Source organism: Phoxinus phoxinus (assembly GCF_949152265.1).
Source record: "Phoxinus phoxinus genome assembly, chromosome: 20".
Classification (NCBI taxonomy): domain Eukaryota; kingdom Metazoa; phylum Chordata; class Actinopteri; order Cypriniformes; family Leuciscidae; genus Phoxinus; species Phoxinus phoxinus.
This window is the reverse complement of record NC_136895.1, coordinates 13,766,013-13,787,624: the sequence shown is the minus strand read 5'-3', so window position 1 is coordinate 13,787,624 and position 21,612 is coordinate 13,766,013. Positions and strand designations below refer to the sequence as shown.

General features: G+C 39.0%; 1 protein-coding gene across 2 annotated transcripts in view; it reads left to right on the top strand.

Moving 5' to 3' along the window:
• The window catches only part of dennd1b (DENN/MADD domain containing 1B), a 92,976-nt gene that overhangs the window by 13,998 nt on the left and 57,366 nt on the right, over nucleotides 1–21,612 (top strand). For both annotated transcript variants that reach the window (XM_079592904.1, XM_079592903.1), the window contains exon 3: nucleotides 9,272–9,315. In XM_079592904.1, the coding sequence (XP_079449030.1) occupies nucleotides 9,272–9,315 (44 nt within the window). The remainder of the gene's footprint in view (nucleotides 1–9,271; nucleotides 9,316–21,612) is intronic.

The following is a 21,612-nucleotide window of genomic DNA, read 5'->3' as shown; positions in this document are numbered from 1 at the left end:
TTAGTTCAGGTTGATAAACCGCAAATTAACCTGGACAACTGTTGAAGCTTTTGTTTAAAAGCCTCATTAGAGATAAATATGAATTCGGTTTATTTAAATGTCTGTCTGGACAGCTTTGAGATGTTACTCCAAGCTTGAAATCTGGCTGGATTTTATTTCCAAAATCTCAAGAAATGTTCACCTCTAATGTTATTTTTGTTTGTTAAAATGCTTTAGTATATAAAAAATGGTCATTCAAGAATAACTTTTACGATACGATACATTTGCTGCTTCTCTTCTTTTTTAGAACTTGATTGATGGAAACAAAAACAAAAAAAACGTTCATAAAAAAATCTCAAAACCGTAAAACTAGAATCATAAAAGTTTTTTAAATGTTTGAATCATTTCAAGCCACTGCAAAATAGCCAGTTGATTGGAGCAGTCTACTTTTAGCAGCCTTGTTTCCAGAACTACCCCCAGTATTCAGGTACAGAAATTGAATAATTAAATGTAAAAGAACACTGTATAAATTAAATATAATTCATATAATTAAGGAATACAATTTCTTTGTTAAAGCTACATAAACATTGGTGACACAAACATCTGCGGGTATATTAGGCTGCTGTCACTTTAAGACGAATGTACGGATCCAATATAATGATACGAATCCGTTTTCTTTCTCAATTGTTTACAACACAGCCTAACCAACTGTGTTTTAAGAGGATACTCGCCGAGACGGGAATTTTGACTTAATTTTGCTTGCACAGCAAAAAAAGAAGAGAAAAGAGAACTGTGTGGGTGCACAGAAAACAGCTTGCGAGTTTTATTTGCTCTTGATGTTTAAACTGGCAGGACTTAAATGCACATGCAATTTATAAAATGTAATTCTATGATGGTTAAACTTTGCAATAATTTCGCAAATCACATTCGTTCTGAACTGGGGTAAGATGGCCTGTACGGATCACAGATCAACTACGATCCATATACCGGTACTTCACATCACATATTGTGATATGTGACTATCACGAATTCGCACAATGCCGCACATCGAGATATCAATAATATATATTTTTTATTTGAAGCAAACCTTAGGAAATCAACAAAGGTACAACACGGTGTACTTCACATCTAAGGGAATAATCCACAGCCCCACGAAACACTAGGGATATTGTAAATGAATAAAAAATGATGGCACAATACAAAACTTTTGATGTAAATTCTTTTGTTACAAATATAAAAACAACATATTTTGAATTTATTGCAATATATTCACAAACATACAAGTTGTTGCCAAGTTGTAATCAAGATAATACCATTATGATTCAACAAGTATTACTTGTATACTATTATAATATTTGATTATTATTTAGCATTAGCTGTTATTTATTTTTTTTACATTTTTTGTTTTCTTTAAGTTTTTGTGCTTTTGTTTTTTCTGTTTAGCTTTAGCAGTTTTATTTAACTAAAATTAAACAGATTTTTATTTTAAAGTCATAATTTTTTTAAGGTAATTTTTTTTATCTAATATTTATATTTAATTTTAAATCAGCTTTATTTCAATTACCAAAACCAATTTTTAATAGTTTCAGTTTACAATGGATTACGTCATTCATAAAGCTTCATGGGAGTAGGTTTGCTATGATCCCCTGATTGGTGGATCTTCTTGGGATTATGGGTAGTGTGGTTCATCACCTGGAATTCTTGAAGGGTTTAGAGAATCATTAAAAATCTATTTCTTTATGGAAAAAGTGAATGGGTATTTACTTCCAGAACCTGACTGTTGTACTCTGCATACACACACCTGTGGCCGCACATCAGTTGAATTATATTTGACTATATATGCTCATCTTGACTTATTTTGGACACATCCGGCTCTGCGTTTTCACATTACCACTTGTTTCTTCACTGCTCTCACATGTAAATATCTCTACCGACTAACACTGTTCACCTACTGTACATTATACACTGCCCATCCCTAGTTGAAAGTCAAGTTGGTCTACCCCTCTTCCTGTGCGTGGGTGTGTGTGTGTGTGTGTGTCTGTCTGTCTTTTTCCGTGTCTCTGTGTGCCCACTGGCTCGGGGCGGTTCGCAGACCTGCTGGGAACAGGAGCGGCCTCAGTGTGTCAAGCCCAGGAGGGGAGGCCGTTGGGGAGCGAGAGGGGCGAGAGGGGGATTAAGCAGCCCCAGGTCTGTCACGGTGACATTTCTCTCCCTGCCTCAGCAGCAGGGGTTGGGTTTACCCTCCTAACCTTCAACTTTCAGCCTTAACCCATTAATCCCTTTGTGTCTGCCCGCCCCGCGCAAACACACTCACAATATGGCAGCAGGAGGCTGCAGAGGCAAGGAGCCGGGCTCCCTTTGACAGCTTTTCACCCACAGACAGGGGCCTTCATCTCTCTACATTCCCCAGTGTACAAACCCCCCAAAAACAGACAGTTGGTCACCCAATCGGTCATTTTTACATGCATTTTTGCAGATTTGTGGCGCTTTTAAAATTTCAAACGGTGAATGGTGGCGACACTTTCGGCGAAGTGCGTTTGGGAGGTTTATTGTTAAACGGGCTTATATTTGAACAGATGACGCCATCTTTTTTCAGCATCACTGCGAAATTTTCAAAGAAAACCGCAAAAAAGATTGCGCAATACAGAACTTTCAATGAAAAGACTGTCGTTATTAAAATTGTTTGCAAAATATTCTCATATACAAACATATAAGTTATATAAGAAGAAACCAACCCATTATATACTATTATAGTATTTATTAATATTTTGAATTAGCTTTTATTTTTATATTTTCAGTTTTTAGTTCTTTTGCCATTTTTATTAGTAATTTTTGCTTGCATTTATCCTCCATTCACAGATTTGTGTCTGACTGTGGCACATTTAAAGACTCAAATGAATGAAAGCGGCACCTTTGCCGAAGTGCATTTGGGAGGTTAATTGTTGAACATGCTCATGTTTGAACAGAAAACGCATCTTCTTCTTTTTTCAGCGCCAATGGGAATTAGCGTTACCTGAGCACGTCAGATACTGTCGTCTTTCTTAAAAAAATGACAAAACGTTTAGATCTCCGCTTTGAATACTCTTACTAGATAAGTGTTTGGGCAAATATTTGATTGCATTGCTAAGATTTGAAGCCGGATCTGGCTTGTTGAAGGGACAGAGCGGGCGTTAATAATAAAAGAGCTCATCTGAATTTTTGGGGCTTTTCATGTGAGCCCCCCCGTCGTGCGAAAATCCCACAGGGATAGAGATTTGCAAGTCCTTTTGCCTCTGTGTATGAATAAGCATGTGTCTCAAGGTATTTTTGAATGCGTTAGAACACGGGAGCCTCCAGGATATGCAGCACAGAAGGTGCGTGGTTGGAGGGCAATGCCCCCTCTGTTACCCCTCCCTCTCACCTATCGCTTTCTCTTGCCTCCATTTTTGTTGTTCAATCTTTTCTTGTTTATTACCCTTTTTTATTGTCTTTTCCCTCTCTGTATCAAAGTAGTTGATGCGAGTGCATTGACAGCAGTGTCCTGCACTGTGACATCTAAAATTGTTTAAATGTATTTTTCTTGCACATGGATTTTATGACAACATGGCATTGTTTTCTACCTTTCAAAAAGGGTTGGTAAGATTTTTAAAAGTGTTTTGGAAAGACGACTCTTATGCTCGCCAAGGCATTTGATTAAAATACAGTAAAAACAGTAATATTTTTAAATAATGTTGCTATTTCAAATAACCTTTTTCTGTTTGAATAGAAAATTAAAATGTCATTCTAATATACTGATTTGCTGCTCAAGAAACATTTATTATCAATTTTGAAAACAGTGCTGCTTAATATTTTTGTGGATTTTTTTTTTCCGGATTCTTAGAATAAAAAGTTTAAAATAACTTTTTGTAGATTTTTTGTAACATAATATCTTTATTGGCGCTTTTGATGCATCCTTTCTAAATAAAGATGTTAATTTCTTTAAAAAAAGAAGAGTTCCAACCCCAAATCTAGGTAAGACATTGTGATTTCATTACACTGTATTGAATCATGACAATAGTTGGAAATTATAAAAAAAGAAAAAGATACATTTACAAATATACACTTTCACATTCATTGAATTTTTAATCTAAAATCTTAAAGATGTTTTTGTCAGCTGCCCATCGTTCTCTCTCTGTCCCTCTTAACCATCTCTTCATTCTTGTCTCTCTCTCTCTCTCTCTCTCTCTCTCTCTCTCTCTCTCTCTCTCTCTCTCTCTCTCTCTCTCTCTCTCTCTCTCTCTCTCTCTCTCTCTCTCTCTCTCTCTCTCTCTCTCTCTCTCTCTCTCTCTCTCTCTCTCTCTCTCTCTCTCTCTCTCTCTCTCTCTCTCTCTCTCTGGAGAATGGAGAATTTTTCAGTCACCTCAATTTTAAGAGATATTGTTTTTGATACAATGGGGGGCAAGATTTTATATCAAGTGTGTGTACGAGTGATAAATAAAGACAAATTACAACGTGTGGATACGCCATGGAGAAACCACCTAATGGTTGAGGATGGTTTTAAGCCTGTTTGGGGTTTAATTTACAAGCCACCATTGACTAAAAAAGTTGGAGATTTGCAGTGGCGAGTACTACATGGCATTGTTGCAGTCAATGCTTTTATTTCAATTTTGAACCCAACTGTGCAAGATAAATGCCCTTTTTGTACTGACAGAGAAACGATTTTTCACTGTTTTATAAATTGTGAGAGACTGAAATCTCTTTTTGTCTTATTGGAAACTTTGTTTTCTTCTGTCAATGAGAGGTTTACATTGTCGGTGTATATTTTTGGTTTTGAATATTGTAAAAAAAAGAAGAGGAAAGGACTGTTGTTAAACTTCATTTTAGGACAAGCAAAAATGGCTACATATGTTACTAGAAGATATAAGGTTCTTTATGATTCAAATTGTGTAGTTGAATTGTGTTTCAAAAGGCTTATAAAAGCAAGAGTAAGGCATGATTTTATTTTTTATTTATCTATGAAGAATGTGGAAAAGTTTGAAGACATTTGGAGTGTAGAAAAATTGCTGTGTTGGGTTGATAATGATGTGTTGTCTTTTGCCGAGATTATGGGATAATCTAATGAAGGTTTTTGTAATGGTTTTGTAGAATATTGTATTTAATAAACGTGTCAAAAAAAAAAATTCTCTCTCTCTCTCTCTCTCTCTCTCTCTCTCTCTCTCTCTCTCTCTCTCTCTCTCTCTCTCTCTCTCTCTCTCTCTCTCTCTCTCTCTCTCTCTCTCTCTCTCTCTCTCTCTCTCTCTCTCTCTCTCTCTCTCTCTCTCTCTATCTCTCTATCTCTCTCCTCTCCCCTGTGTTCCTCTTTCTCTCCCTGGCAGTGGTTCCCATCCTCTCACCCATAAAATCAGCATAAAATTGACCTGACTCTGCCAGATCAGATGGAGGAGTTTGGCTTCAGATCCCTGGGGAGAAGGAAATTCAGTCTTTGTAAAAATATTATAAGACAAGGTCCGTGAAATCTCACAATGGGATTATGTAATGCACCTTTGTCAGTCTTTTCACCCCCCCCCCCCCCCCCCCCCCCCTCCTTTTCCTCTCTGAACTCTGGTCAGCACCGGAGAGAGAATATGCGGACATATTTACCTTTGCACTGCAGAGAGAAGTGAGACGACTATGGTGAATTCGACCAGAGGGGTGGAGATACAAAAAAGAAGGGGTTCGGCTATGAAAAATGGAGAGATCCATTCGATGAAGGAAGGTTGAAGTTGGGTTCATGCTAATTAATCAGTGTTCATTCTGCTAGATGCTTCATCTGACATCACTGTGTCTGTGGATTAGATCAGAATGAAGAAGCAAGAGTTTCAGTTCAAATATGATGGGAAGTTCATATTGTTACTCCCTAAATTGATGCTGACAAGAAAGAGGAAACGGCCAACGTGCAAATACTCCATATTTAACTTGACTCACTGATGTGATCGTGTTTTAGCTGCCGTTTGTCTAAAAACCTACACTATTAGGGTGTTGTAGTTGGTTGCTTGGTGGTTCCGCAGTTTTTTATCATTATTATCATGCTCTGTAGTTTTGCTTTAAACATACTTTTATTTTCAGGGTGTGGTCACACTTGTAATTTTGGTTCACATGCTTCTTTTACCGACCCTATAGATACAAAACAGGGTTTTTCAAAACAAGGTGGAGGTGGTAAAATCCTGATCATGGCTGAAGAAAACACTTTTTACAAGCACATATATTAGGTATTTTAATAATAAGGATTTTAAAGATACATTTATTAATCTGGTGCACTTTGAGAGTTCAAAATTAAGAGCTCCAACCCATGTTCAGTGTGCAAATTGAACAAAGAAAAAGTCTGTGCATTGACTTGTACCTGAACTTTAAAGGGGGCTCTAGGGCTTGTGCGCTAGAGATGTGCGGATCAGCTCTAATGTCACCTGAATTTGCTGTTAAGAATAAATCATCCAGCCAACAACTGCTCAAACCTATGATATTCTCTGATTTAGATATCCGCACCTGATCATCACATTACAATTACCAGTATTCAAATTCTCAGTGTTAAGCAGGATGATATGCTAACATATCACACTGAAGTAGGCTGCTTTTAAATGAACATTTATTTAAAATAAAATGTCTTCTTTGACAAAATTACATATCTTAAATCGGGTAAGGTCCACGAGCCGTGACTCGAACTCGGGTTGCCCGAAGCGCAACAGCACTACATGTCAGCTCACTTGCCCACGAGGCTATCGGTGCTAATGAGTTCCGAGTCTTTTAATGCTTTATATCTCATCGACCCGCGACCCACTCGCAATTAATTTGACAATTTTTATAACTTGACCCGTCTGAGCTGCGGATATAACCGCGCATCACTATCGAACATTTAGAGAATGGACACAGGCCGGGAATCCTCAACAGAACAGTGTCGGTGGAAAAGGTGTATCGGAGCATGTGACTGTAGTCAATAGTTTTGTCGACAACCGGAGGCGGCACGAAATTTGTGTGCTGTGTGCTGGACTAAATGCGCTTGTTGTATATGCGCACATATGATGATATTTTACCAGCTGAGAAGAGCTTATAAAATGTGTAAACGCGGTTCTGTAAGGGGCAACATGGCTTCTATGACGAGAAAAACCAGGTCGCATCTTGTGACATCGTGTCCTGTTTTTGGTTTGTTTAGATGTCTTTGGCTCAGTTGAACCACATCAGAGTTCATTTAGAAGTGGACAGAGACTCACCTTTTCGCTTGTTTGGTGCACACCAGGGTTCAGATGGCAGCCTTCACACTTATTCAAATGAACCGCACTTACAGAACAATCGCACCAGAGTTCATTTTAATCGAACCAAACCTGAAAAGTGTGAACTCTCTTAGCTCTGACTTAGTCTGCTTAGTCCAAAGGTCAGAACAGTGAAGTTTTAGTGAAATTTGCGACAAAAAAGGTCCGTTGTCTATTATAGTGTAGTGAGGCATGAAGCACTGTCCACATAGAAGTCACTTTCAAATCCAGCAGCTTTCTGCTGGTCAAAGAAATGAATTAATTTGAGCAACTTTAACACAAGTGAAATCTGTCTCGCCCTCACGCAAAATTCCCAATCGTGCAGATTCCTATTGAAATTACTGGATTTCTCCCATTAAATGTATGACATATATGCCTTTAGTTCTGTGTCATGGTCGTACAAGTTCTGTGTGATAATCTGTTATCTTCTGAAAACATATTTATCTTTTATCAGACAGGATATTTGAACTTCCTGTAACAAACTGGTGTTTAATGCAAGGTCAGTCATAAGGCCATTGCACTCTGAGTCCGAAAATTTCGTGTGTGTTTTTTCGTATTCGTGATTCGGTGGCTCTGAATTGTCAAAGCACCATTCGAACACCATTCAAACTGCTTGTTACGGATGTGAAAAAAACGCAGAAAATCAAACCCGTTTCGATTTTTTTATGACGGACGAAAGTTTCGTAGGCAGTGTGCAAGCGTGATTGACATAACGTGAGGTCGTATTTATTTTTTAACATGCGAAAATTTTGGATGCGAATTTCGGACTCAGTGTGCAATGGCCTTTACTCTGAATACTACCTTAGATGAAGAGGTGTGGCTGTTTGCAACTTTTGTTTTGGTTGCCAAATATTTAATTTAGTTGCATAGTCCAGTTATTTCAATAAGAATCCACAAAATCTGGAATTTCACATATTGTTTAAGGTAGGTTCAAGTAGGTCACAGATTCGCTGTGTGGACCAACATACATTTGCTTGATTTGAATTGTCCTCTGTGTGCTGGGCTTCATGCATCACTACACTATTGACAATAGACATTGGACTTTTTTGTCTGCAATATCGAATTGCGCATAAAATGCTCAGCCCTATTGTCATAATATGGAGGATCAGACGTACCTTGCACACCCTGTTTGTGTCTGTGCACCAAACTCATTGTTTCAGGGTTCTCACATTGACCTTCAGCAGACATTGAGTTGTTGTTTTGTGGTCCAAGCTGATCTCTTTAGAGTGACTCATAGCAGAGGCGTCTGGAGTGCTGCCTTATTATGTGTCACTAGGCGTTTCCAACTTAGTCTGCACACACTTATTTATGTCAGATTATGGCATTTCACCAAAAATCTAAAATAATACTAATATGTGTTAATATGCATTTTTAAAAACTTCTTTAATAGTACTGAGTAAATATGTTAAGTTATTAACTCCCAAAACAGTGGTTAGCAGGAGCACACATGCTTTGACACATTGATGATGATAATAATGAATAAAAATGTACTTAAAACATAAAACTAATTATATATATTTTTTTACATTTGATTTTTTATATTATATATTTTTATTAGTTTTATTTGTTTAAATTATATTTTATTTTATTTGTTTATGTATAATAATATTATTTATAATAATAATAAAATATTATTATTAATGTATTTGTATTTGATATTTCTTGAGGGACAGAGTTGCCCACACCTGGCCTATGACATATAATATTTATAAAAATAAAATAAATATTCAAATATTTATGTAGAATCTGAACATTATATTTTTAAACGGCTGCAGTAAATGCTTTCCTTTAACAAATTTAGGTGTGAAATATTAATGCAGCGCCACACATCTGCTGTTTCTGCAGGTAGTGGAGTATTGTGTCTGTGTTTCTAAAGGCCTCTATCTAACCGGATGGCATTTGCATATGCAGAACGTTCCATGCCTCTGCTCGTTGCCGCGGTGTGCCGACACATAGGAGAAACCACCCTTGCCCCCACCCCCTTCATTAATATGTATGTGTTCTGAACGGTGCGTGGTTGCTGATTAATGCTGTCTGTCAATTTCTTACAGATCCGACAGTGCTGTGGAAGTTCCCTCAGGACTTTGGAGACCAGGTTGGAGACAGAGGAACTTTTTTTTTCTCTTCGTACCCCCCCCACACACACCTACCCCACCACATCCACGACCCCTCCTGCTCCTAAAGGCCTACCTCCCTCCCTCCCTCCTCTCTTCCTACCTTCCTTCTCTCTCTCTCTCTCTCTCTCTCTCTCTCTCTCTCTCTCTCTCTCTGTGTGATGTTGCTGATAATGAAAAGCAGTGAGCAGGTCTTCAATAAGCGTTGTTCTGGTAATTATCAGCTGGTTGTGATGTGAATGGGTGTGGATGGTGCTTATTTGTACGCCCACCGCTGTATCTCACACCAGTACAGTGTCACTCATGGATTGGTACTATATCACACTAGTAACGCATAATAGTAACTATTACTATTACTATATAATAGTAACGCAGCCTTCCTGTAGCTCAAACAGTAGAGTATTGGTGCTTGCAACGCCAAGGAAATGGGTTCGATTCCCAGGGAAAGCAAGAACTGATAAGAATGTCAATGTGTACCTTGAAATGCAATGCAAGTCGCTTTGGATAAAAGCGTCTGTCAAATGCATAAATGTAAATAATAAGCATGTAACAAGAGTACGTAGTAATAGACTGAAATATCTGCTTAATCAGCCGATATTTGCCTATTTTGTAATTATCACATCACATTCTACCTAGTGTCATTTTGCAATGCTTTTATCTTATGTTATGTTTTGTTTTAATGTTTTCTGTTATGTTTTTTTAATCTTATGTTACGTTTTTATTTTATTTTATATTTTATGTTTTGTTATGTTGTTATATTATGTTGTTTTATGTTTTGTTTTGTTATGTTGCATTTTTAAATATACATTTTTAAATAATTAATATTTTTAGATAGATACTGTAGTAGATAGTTTTTTATATTATTTTTTATTTTAGTACATATTGTAAATATATTTAAAACATGCTAGACAAGTTTTAAATGTTATACTTTAAATATATCTTATTCATTTAAATGTTCATTTTAAATATTATGTACGATTATATGTATATTTTAAATAAACATTTAAATTTGAATCATATATATATTAGGGCTGTCAAAAGATTAATCGCGATTAATCGCATCCAAAATAAAAGTTTGTGTTTACATAACATATGTGTGTGTACTGTGTATAATTATTTATATATATAAAAACACACACAATCAATCATGTATATATTTAAGAAAAATTGGTTATATTTATATATAAAATATTTATATATAATATAAATTATATAAATGTAAATAAATCCAGTACATAAATGCAAATATCTCTTAAACATATACATGAATGTGTGTGTTTTTATATATATAAATAATTATACACAGTACACACACATATATTATGCAAACACAAACTTTTATTTTGGATGCGATTAATCGCGATTAATCTTTTGACAGCCCTAATATATATATATGCATTACATTGGTGATGCTGCTCTCTAGATATTGGCATTGGATGTTAAAAACTCGTGTCAGTTGAGCAATAATTATAAGTAAAAAATCTTTCACATTTATCATTGTATTGCTCTCTTAATAATTAAACTTTCAAATAGGCATTGCAGAACTTCTAAAACTATGATCAGTAAAAGAAGAATAGAAATGTTAGCATTTGTGTTGTTGCTTCAGTGTAGTTTAGGTCATATGAGTTCTCTGCACAAGCAGAAGTGGGTCTGGGTCTGGGCCTGGGTCGTAGTGCAGCGTTGTGGTTTTCACACTTCATTTCTGCTCACTCGGCCTCAAGGTCTCCATGTACAAGCCTCTCCTCTCACGCAAAGCAAGTTGGACGGTTCATTATGAACTACAATGAGAATGAAAGAAAAGAGACATGAGCATCTTTGGCTTTCGTGTGCACTTTGGTCTTCATCAGTCTTTTGCAGAGATGCTTCAGAAACTGCTTGCTTGGCCTGCAAGAGGCGTAATTTAAATGTCGGCGAATAAAAAGACTATAAGAAAACTTAAACGCGATAGCATAAAGTCCTCCAAAAAAGTCTCCGCTCAGCTTGTTTGGTGACAAGATCGTTTCTAGTTTAAGATGTGTACAGATGGATCGGCCTTTTCCACATTGACATAAAGGCTCTCATTGAGTCGCCTCATTACCAGGATTAGGCTCTTTTTGCGTCTTTGTACGGCTGCTCCCTCTCTATCCGCTGAAATCCCTTTTTTCCCCCAAGTTAGCCAGCATATGGCAGCAGCAGCTCCGATCTCTACAGGCCTCCTTTGTTTATCCTCTTATTGTTGCGGCGCGTAATGACAGTTGTAGGCCGTAGATCGGGGTGGAGGGGTTACTTTACCCCAGGGGAGCGAGAGAGAGAGAGAGAGAGAGGGCGAGGGAAGAGACGGAGACAGACAGGACTGTGGATTATGGAAATATGAATTGATTTTTTATCCTCCTCTCTTCCACTACCCGCTCTGCTCGAATAGGGACTCTAAATGAGGGGCGAACAGACTGGAAGCTGGCACAGAGGGCGGCGAAATATGAAGTGCGATCCCTCGGCCCCAGAGACTCGCCGTGGCCGCGGTCACCTACAGCTGCCATGTGGAGCAGCTAGAGAGCCGTATATATCTGAATCGCAAGGAGGCCATTTTTTTGCAAATGAAGCAGACAGATGGAAAAGCGAGACTTTATTGCCACGGTCTCTCTCAGATCTCTTTCCGGATGTCAGTTAAAAGGGAAAAATAAAAGAAATTAAACAGATATGCATATGCGGGTTATTATTTCTGCGCTTGCCATAGAAACTGACATTATTTGAAGTTATTTGAAAGGATTTGCAACGAAAAGCTTCATGTTTTCATTGATGACGGGTTAAGGAGCACCCGCTCGTAAATAACTGGAGAGATTAGCTGTTCTCCTTTTACTGTTGCATGCAGTAAATGTGTCACAGTGCCTTGAACCCTAAAGCACCGTCTTATCTTTGTGCTCCATGTATAATCTCAATAGGAAGTTTCATCTGTAATTATATAGTAACACTCACAAATCTCTTTTTCCTTGGTGCTTTTATATCACAGTGCAGCATATATTAATGTTGCTTTTTACTAACAGGTGCAGTTATGGTTATTAGCAGGCCCACATGCAATCTGTGCCCAGAGAAAGCTTGAAAGATTTGCACAGTATTTGTGTGTCGTTTATATATTTAGACTAATATGAGAGTGATTTACTGTCCAACCTGTGCCAGTCCTGTTCCCCCTACACTCAATTACATGGATGCGAGTTCTGCACCATACTATTAAAAGGCAAAAGCTAATAAAAAATGTAATGAGTGATATAATAAGTGACATTTTAAAAGATAAAGGAATGTGTTTTATACATTATTATGATATACTTTTCTAAATAAATAAATGGTGAAAAAACAATGATGTGAAAATATTAAATTATTATATTTATATAAATATTTATACTATATTATTATTTACATCAAATGTTTTATTATTTCTATTTTTTAAAGATAAATGCACTTTTTTTTTAAGGACAGGAAATTATGTAAAGAAGAGATGGGAGAACAAACAATTCGGACTCACAGTATCAATACATTATTATTATATAGTTTTTGCTCTGAAATCTGATTGGATGAGCCATTTTTGAAACCGTTGGAAAATAGCCAATTTACACAAACCTGTGGCTGCACATCAATCAGATTCTGTGTTAAGATTTCAACTGAAACAATTAAATTAATATAATTGTTAAATATTTGTGTTTCATATTGCCGTTTTATAAAAACAGTATGCCATTAGAGGTTGTGTTAAACGAGACTTGGGGTTAAGCAAGGCCTGCTATCCTGCATTTAGGAGATAATCATATTGCATTGTTTATCTATCTCAAATTTAACCTTTAACCTTGACCTTATCATGCACATCCTTGAGATTTACACGTTTCTCCAGCATTGCTTTATATCCCAAAGGGAATAGCGCCGCGCTTACATCACATTCCAAGCCACCAGCGGAGTGTGTTTGACCTGATGGATGTTGGAGAGTTTCACAGGAGCCTCCAGATGTCACCCGGCCCTCCATCTCCTTAGTTAGGCGGTAAACCGGCATGCTGAGTGAAGCTACAGCTCATGTAACAAAGCGAGAAACTGCGTCCCCGGAGCCTCGCGGGGCAAATATTTGTCTAGCTTTGACACAGTGTACAATCATATGCCCCAAGCCTGACACTTCATGATTGGTAGCCTTTCCCCCCGCTTCACCCCCTCCTCTGCAGGACACGCACCAGCAGCCCGGGGGGAAGGCCAGCCAGCGGAGCATCATCAAGGAGCACGGAGAGCGTCAGTGTGGTTTCAACGCTTTAACATGGAGGGCATGTGCGAGATGAGCCGTGATTGAGAAGAACATCGACTGCCGGAGCTGGAGGAATGGAAAGGGGGGCCATGCCTCGCTCTTGGGGTATCCCTTACTCGTCTCATTTGGGAGATTTTCCTTCAGTTCAGATCTCCAGAGAGTGGGTAATGTGAAGGCCGGGCCCAGTTAGCTGGCCTTTGCATCAGGCTAGTCGAAACATCCTCACTAAGGCCACGCTGTTGCCCGTGGCGTCTGATTACCCTGACCTTAGGGCTTTGAGAACGGAAAAAAGCGTTCTCCTCATGGTTTTTTCTGTTAGCAGTGCCAGAAACGCTGGAGGGTGCTTGTAGGAAACACTCTTCATTACTTCGGATGTCTGAGACATTGACTTATTCATCAAGAAAGTGACATCTTGCTAAAAAATAAAATAAAAGGGATATTTTCAACTCTGGTCTCACGTCCTCTTTGAATGTGGAACGGGATGATTGGTCATTCGTCGGTTTTACTTCCCTTTCGCAGCCACAGTTTCAGTCCACGTAGTGAACTGAAATTAAGAACTGCACGATGACCTTCCATTTTAAATGTTATCTTTAAGTATTCTAGCTCTCTCAAACCTCTTGAGATTTGCATAGTGCGACAAACCTCAATCGAGGAAGGAAACACTTGTCGTTGGCCCAAAGTGCAGGATGTCCTGGTTTGGTGGAGGAAGAGATAGACGGAGAGAGAGAGCATGAGGGGGTGGTGGTTGCGTTTCTCAGAGACTCCACACGCTTGATGTAGCTTCTAGCCACAGCTGAGAGAAAGAGAGAGAGAGCGAGTGTGAGTGAGCGAGCGATCGCGTGGTCCAATGGGAGTTGACAGCTTAAACGCAGAAAATCCCCCAGGCCACTTGGCACTCAATTAATGATGTTTCTGGCTCTGCGGTTCTCGGGCATATGTAGCTGAATCTCAGCTTGGCCCAGTAGAATATCAGTTGTGTATTCTTAAGAACAAAAAACGCTTACCCGTCACATTAATATATTCATTTGCAGAGTGTTTTGGAAAATCTAGTTTGCTTTCGAAATTAAGCGAAACCTTGTTGTTTGTACACCGTATTAGCAGCCTGAATATAATAGATACTTGTGGGTGGGCTCTTTTCCCTTTGAACCACCTAAAAACCACTTCAGAACACCCTGGAAACCACCTAGCAAACGTGTAGTAGCTTATTGATCTTGCAAACTTGGCTAATGAGCTAAATTTGATTGAATCTCTATATTCATTTGGAAAATTAGCAATTAATAAAATTTTACACCAATTTTCCTCATTTACATTCCCAAATTTTTGTCTCGAGGGCCAGTTTTTGTTTTTTCAGATTCCCTTTTCTCATGCGTAGCTCTATAAAACTCTGGTTTCCAGTGACCACAGGCCTAGTGAAGCTGGTGTTGGAAGGCTTGGGGTGGTTAGCGTGGAGGTTGCGTATCCACACTGCCCTGTGTCTCCTCCCAGCGGTCCTGTCACGCACTTGTCAGTTCTTGAAGTGGGCAGAGGATCAATACATCACCTGCTACATTTCCTTAAGCAGTCTCAGGCAGACGGCGTGTTTGCGCGGGAAAGAAATAACCTCTGTGCCAGCACACCGAATATTAGCTTCTTACCACCTAAGGGTCAGCGCAAGAAGCCGCAAAAAGAAAGGAAGACGAGGGCTAAAGAAGAGAAATCAACCACCTCCCGCTCTGTTTGGCTCGTTTCAAGTGAAAATGTAATGCCCTGTGTCAATTTGAAACTCTGGAAGAGCTACCCCTTTAGCACTTTGCCTCGATCCAGGAGCGAAGTCGGCACTTATTAAAGGCGCGTAGTGCAGGGTCAAAAGCGGCAAGCCAGCAGCATACGATTAAAACGTAATGAAAGGAATCTCGGTGGTAGATTTGAGGGTCCAGAGAAGGCAGAAGATTATTTTATCCCCATTGATGTGCCGTTGCATCAGGCGCCGGTTCTATTAGAGAATATACGCTTTAAGCTAGAGCACTTCAAACCTGCATGACCATGTCATGGATGGACACGACTTTATGTGCTGATCTAATATCAGGTATCATTCATATAATATCATGTTGGCAAATAAATAGTTGCTTTTAAAATTAATCCGATTTAATTAATGGTTATTGCTTAACCATGATGTTTTTAAAGACTAAACCTAAAGACATTCTGTAATTTGTAATTTTACTAAACATTTGCAAGGAATTGTAGGAAACAATTACAAGAAATGAAGTCCCATTTGTTAGAAAAAGTAGCATTCATGAGAAACTGTTGCAGTTACTAGAAGTTAAGTTGCGCTGTTAGATAAAACGTTGATAAAAAGTAGTTACAGTTGACCTTAATGTTCTTTCCTTAGCCATGTCGTTTTTTTAAAGACTAGACTAAATAATTAGCAATTGCGAAAAATATTCACAATTACACTGTAAAAATGATATGATCAATAAGTTATGACAACATATGTTTTTTATATTGCTTTAACTCATTAAAATAGGTTAAGCAATTTTCAACTTTTTTTTATAAAGATTCAACTCATTTTTTAAGTCGGTTTTATGCAATTTAAGTTGAAATAACTTAATCTTTCAAGTTGATTACTTAAAAATTTAAGGCAGTAACTTTTTTTTTACAGTGTATGCATGAGAAACCAAGTCGCATTTATGACAAATAGTCGTAATTGTTAGATAAAATAGCATTTATGGGAAACATTTGCAGTTACGTTAAGTAAAGTTGCGATTGTAAGATGAAACATTGCAATTGTGCAAAATAAAGTGGCAATTTTATTATGATAATTGCTTTTCTTATTGTCCTGTTGTGTTTGAGAACACTATTTTCATATTGCAGAAGAATTTACATTGTTGGAGGGACCAAAGCCATATTTAGACCAGAATAGACCGCATGCGCCAGAGAAACAAGCGCGCAGCCATCGTTAGAATTTGGTCTTTAAACTTCAGTTTTTGCGGTAGCTCTGTATGTTTCTATGGCATCGCTGTCGTGGACTAATTAGCTAGTGAAGTGGATTTACTTATTGTAGAGATTTCAATGTTTGAAGCAGATGTCATAACAAATGTCATAAACCGGCAAGATTTTAAAACGAGCAGTTCATTCATAAATCATCAAAAAAAAGATCTTACTTTAATGCTGTGGGAATACAAACCGGAAGACGGAACACAACGAGCACAATGTTAAAAAGGGGTGTGGCTACATACGGCTTATATCAGTAAGTGAACGCCTAGCAACCACCCAGAACACCCTGACAACCATGTAACGCTATGAAACCACACCTTAGCAACAGCATAGCAACCACCACCAATATTCTAGCATCGTGACGGCGAGCTTTGCACAGGCAAGCAGCGCTCACGTTTCCTTAAGAAAATGTAGTAATTGTAGTAGTAGACGCATTTGATTTTGGACCCAGTAGCATTTTCGTCATCATAACCATGGGGCGCTGCATGTGTTATGGCTTATTCTCTGACACCCAGAGAGAGAGGGATATGGAGAAAGAAAAAGCAGGACTTAATTGGGGTTTGGGGGTACAGTGAACACTGACCTGTGGGGAGATTGGGTTTGAACCTGTCACTGGGATCTCGGTGCCGTCAGCATGGTGGCTCTGCCAGTCTCTCTCTCTCTCTCTCTCTCTCTCTCTCTCTCTCTCTCTCTCTCTCTCTCTCTCTCTCTCTCTCTCTCTCTTTCCTCAGACACACACACACAATCACACACTTCTCCCCTGCTGGAGACAGTTCCATAGCGCCGTGTAGACCTGCTGGCTGGCAGAATTTTTAAAGAGCATGGAGGTTTAAAGACAGAAACCCCTGGGGAGGAATCCCACCAGCTTGGAGAGAGAAAGGGGGAGTTTGCTGTCTCTCTCTCACTCTCTATTCCTGTCTTTCTCCCACCTTATCTCTCTTTTCTCTCCTATCTTCGTCTGTCGGTCTGTCTGCCTGCCTGTCTATATATCTCAGTTCTCATGCTTTCTCTCCCTTACCTTCCTTCTGCCTCTTTCTCTCCTTTTCTTTCTCCCTCTATTTCTCGCCACATATCTCTCGCACCCCCTCCCTCCTTCATCCCAGTATTGACAGAATGAAGAAATGCTTTTCACTCGCTCATCCGGTGCACCGCTTAGTTCCCACTCACAACATCTTTCTCTCTCTCCCTCTTCTTTTTCTCCCTCCCTCCCATTCTGGTCTTACTGTTCCCATCTAAATATTCAACTCTAACGTTCACATCACCTAGTAACATTGGCTACGTTCACGCTGCAGCTGAATATGGCCCGAATCTGTTTTTTTTTCTCCTTACAGATGTGACACAGATCCGTTTTTTTATAGAAGCCCATTTCTGAGTAAAAAAAATAAAACAGGGAATTGTGAGAGAAAGCTTAAAATAGGAAATACATTCGCAATTATGTAAAAAAGTTGCAGTTAAGAGACATTAAGTTGCAGTTGTGAGAAATACTCTGAATTGTTATATAGCATTTACAATTGCAATTATGAGAAAAAAAAGTTGCAATTTTGAGAAGTAATTACATTTGTGCAAAATAATCTAAATTGTGCAAAATACAGTTGCAATTTAAATAGTTGCAGATGAGAAATAGTTACACTTATGAGAAATAGAGTTGCAATTATGAGAAATGTACATTATGAGAAGTGGTTATAATTAATAAAGTACCAAAAAAAAATCACAAATGTAAAAAATAAAGTTGCCATATTTAGGATTTAATAAATTGGTCAAAATAGTCGCAATTGTGCAAAATAGTCGCACAATTATCTAAATTGAGGTTGCAATTAAGAAATGGTTACAATAATGAGAAAAAGTTGCAGTTACCAGAAATGTCACAATTATCAAAAATAGTTAATCGTTAAGTTTAGCAAATTACGTTTTTTTTTTTTTTTAATGACAGTGGTGCACACAAATCATAATGAATCTGGCTTTTTAAACCCAACCCAGGCCAGGCTTTTTTGTGCTTTTTTTTTAACACATCAGTATAACTACAACATGTTTTTAGTAATTGCTGCTTTGAAAGCACCCTTATAGTCAAATGTTTCCCTATCCTCAACTACTTGACACTGATTGCGTCTGAGTTGTGGTTCCACTATTTCGAGCACCCATTCCATTGGAATCGGGCAGTTTTGTCTTGAGGTGTGAACGTTGTCATTATGCAGAAGCCCCCTGATATCTGCTGATGCTGATGTCAGTGGTGGATCTCCTGCTTCCATCCAGCCCAGCAGAAGCTCCCTTCCTCTGCAGGGAGTTCAGGAAGGGAGCGGTAGTGTCTCCCGGTAGCGTGGGGCGGTAATAAATGCTGCTGGTGGAGGAGAGAGAGAGAGAGAGAGAGAGAGAGAGATAGTGATAGAGGAGAAGCTGTGATTGTAGGCCTCCGCAGTGGGACCAGGGGGGAATGGAGACTGCTGTCTCATTGAGTGATATCCCTGTCTCAACAGTAAATAAATAATGCAGCCTGCAGAGTTCACCCTGCCTCCTCCAGTGAGTTGTAAATGCATTAGCTGTTTTATATTCTTTTGTCTTGGGAAAATGGTTGGGAGGGAGGCAGAGAAAGGGGAAAACAGTACAACCAAACAACAGGAACGATAGCAACTCACGTTCCACCTCTTCACACGATCTGACTCTTCTCCCAGAGCACGCTTTGGTGTAGTCCCCCGATCACCTGGATGAATAGTAATAAAACTCTGAGAGAAAGAGGTGTGTAATGCACATGCGTACAGAGATTTAGATCTACTAAAACCTCGAGGAGAATCGTGAGAATATTTCACTCGGATGCCGGAAGCCAAGTGGCTCAGGTTTAATGGATATGAATGGGTTCGAAAATCACTTGAAGGAAATATACAATCAAAATTTACTTTAATGCATGTTTCTGCTACTTTGAGTTCAGATAAATATCTTTGTAATGTTTCATCACAACCTGTTCCACCCTGAAACAACTTCTTTTTTTTTTGCCTGACATCACCAACCTTTCATCTAAAGAGGACAATTCAACCGAAAAACTGACATTTTAACATAATTTACTCAACTTTATTTCATTCCAAACCTGAATGACTTGCAGAGCATCCAGAATAAATAAGACGTTTTTTTTGGTCCCATTGACCTCATTGTGTGGACAAATTTTTTTTCCCCTCTTAGCATCTTTATATCGAGACCACCTTTCATAATCCCAATGGATAAAATCAAGGTCTCCCAATGTTTTTATTTTAATTTTTTTATGTTCTTTTACTAATTGTCACAGTTAGAATGTAAAAATGGTTGCAAATGCCATTTCATGTTGACATTTTATGAAATTAGTTCAAAAGCTGCAGGAATTAAATAAATACAAAAACAGCCATGATTGTTTCAGTTGACATGGCATTATAAATGCATTCATTCAGCTGCATGTCATCAAAAATATTGTCTTTCGTCTAGTCTGAATATAATATCCAGTATGAATTTCATTGCTAGTTCCTGTCTAGCAACTCAGATTGACAGCAGGGACCAGCATTGACTGGCGTCAAGCAGGCCAGTGTGGGACCGGCGACAACTTCTGCATCTGCGAAGGAGACAATTTTATTTGTGTTGCATCCGTTTGCATACACTTCTGCAAATGCGTGGCGCAGCTTGGCATAAACACTCGGGGGAAGCGCCTATAGGAGTTAATGATAGTAGCAGTCACATACGGCAGCATCAGGCTTGCGTTCGCGTGACAGCTTTAGTGCCGTACAGTCATCCGCCGCGCCACGACACGGCGAGGATGTTTCTGCCGCTGCCAACGTTCCTCTCTCGCCTGCCAGAGCCTTCAATCTCCTCGCCGCTCTCTGTATCACATACTAACTCTCTCACTCTGTCTTCCCCCATCAGCACCACCGCCTCCCACCGAGAACAGCAACCAGTCATCATCCGCGCCGCATATGCATATATACGCAAATAAAACCAGACACCCTCGCAGGCTGGCGCACATACATGCACCTTGAACGATTAATTTGGTTTAAAAGTGCAGGTACGGGTAAGGAAGCCGCTTTTGAACTACCCAGCTGCCCCAAAAAACATCGGCACCATTCATCTGAATGGTCGCAGCTTGTTATACTTTGAGCAGGGGATCACTGGCAGTTCCCCATGGCTAGTCTACAGTGCAGGACTGGCCAGACGTGGCTAACCCATATGGCTATGGAAATCCATATGCTGCTGGTGCTAGGACTCTCCCTCTGGGGCTGTGCGGGAAGGTAAAGCCCCAAAGGCTGGGCCTACTTTTACCCCCCCCCCCCCCTATCCTTTCCGCACCTCCTCTGAACCCCTGGTGCTGTTCAGCCATTGTTCCGACAATCTGCCGTCACCTCCGTCGTCCCCACACCTCAAGTGAAACGATCAATGAGTTAATGGCCGCTAATTATTTTAGCCTCTGAACGCCCTCCCCTTTACGTCAGCTTGGTGTCGTTCCCCTTTAAATCCATTCGTTTGCTCATTTGTTTGCCAGCTACTGCTTAATGAATAGTTATTTGAAACTGATTTACACCTATAGGAGTATGTTGGAGAAAAGTGATGTGATTTCACTTTTCGAATCAATTGAACTCATGATTTTCGTCTGGCAGACAAAAGAAATAAAACAGGAGAAAAGTCCCCTACACTTACATTAGAACTGTATCTAGGGAACAGAATATCGCAGAAACGTGGAGTTGGGCTCATTTGACTTGAGACAATACGCAGCCACCAAGCAACCATTTAACAAAGCACTGAAAACGTAAATACATTTGTTTGCTTGTTTGTTTATCTTCATATTCTTTAATGTTCTGCTTAAAGAATATATATTTCAAATGAATCCGTTTCATTTGATTAACACAGTGTGCACTCCAAACCATGCAGTTTGTTGAGAAAATGTGTTTTTACTTATGATTTTCGCCTGGCAGACGAAAAACTGGCGCAAAATTCTTTAGACATACATTAGAGCCATATCTGAGCACCAGAATATCATAGAGACATGAAGTTGGCAATATGCAACCTTTTAGCATTGCACTAAAACACTCTGAACACATTAGCAACC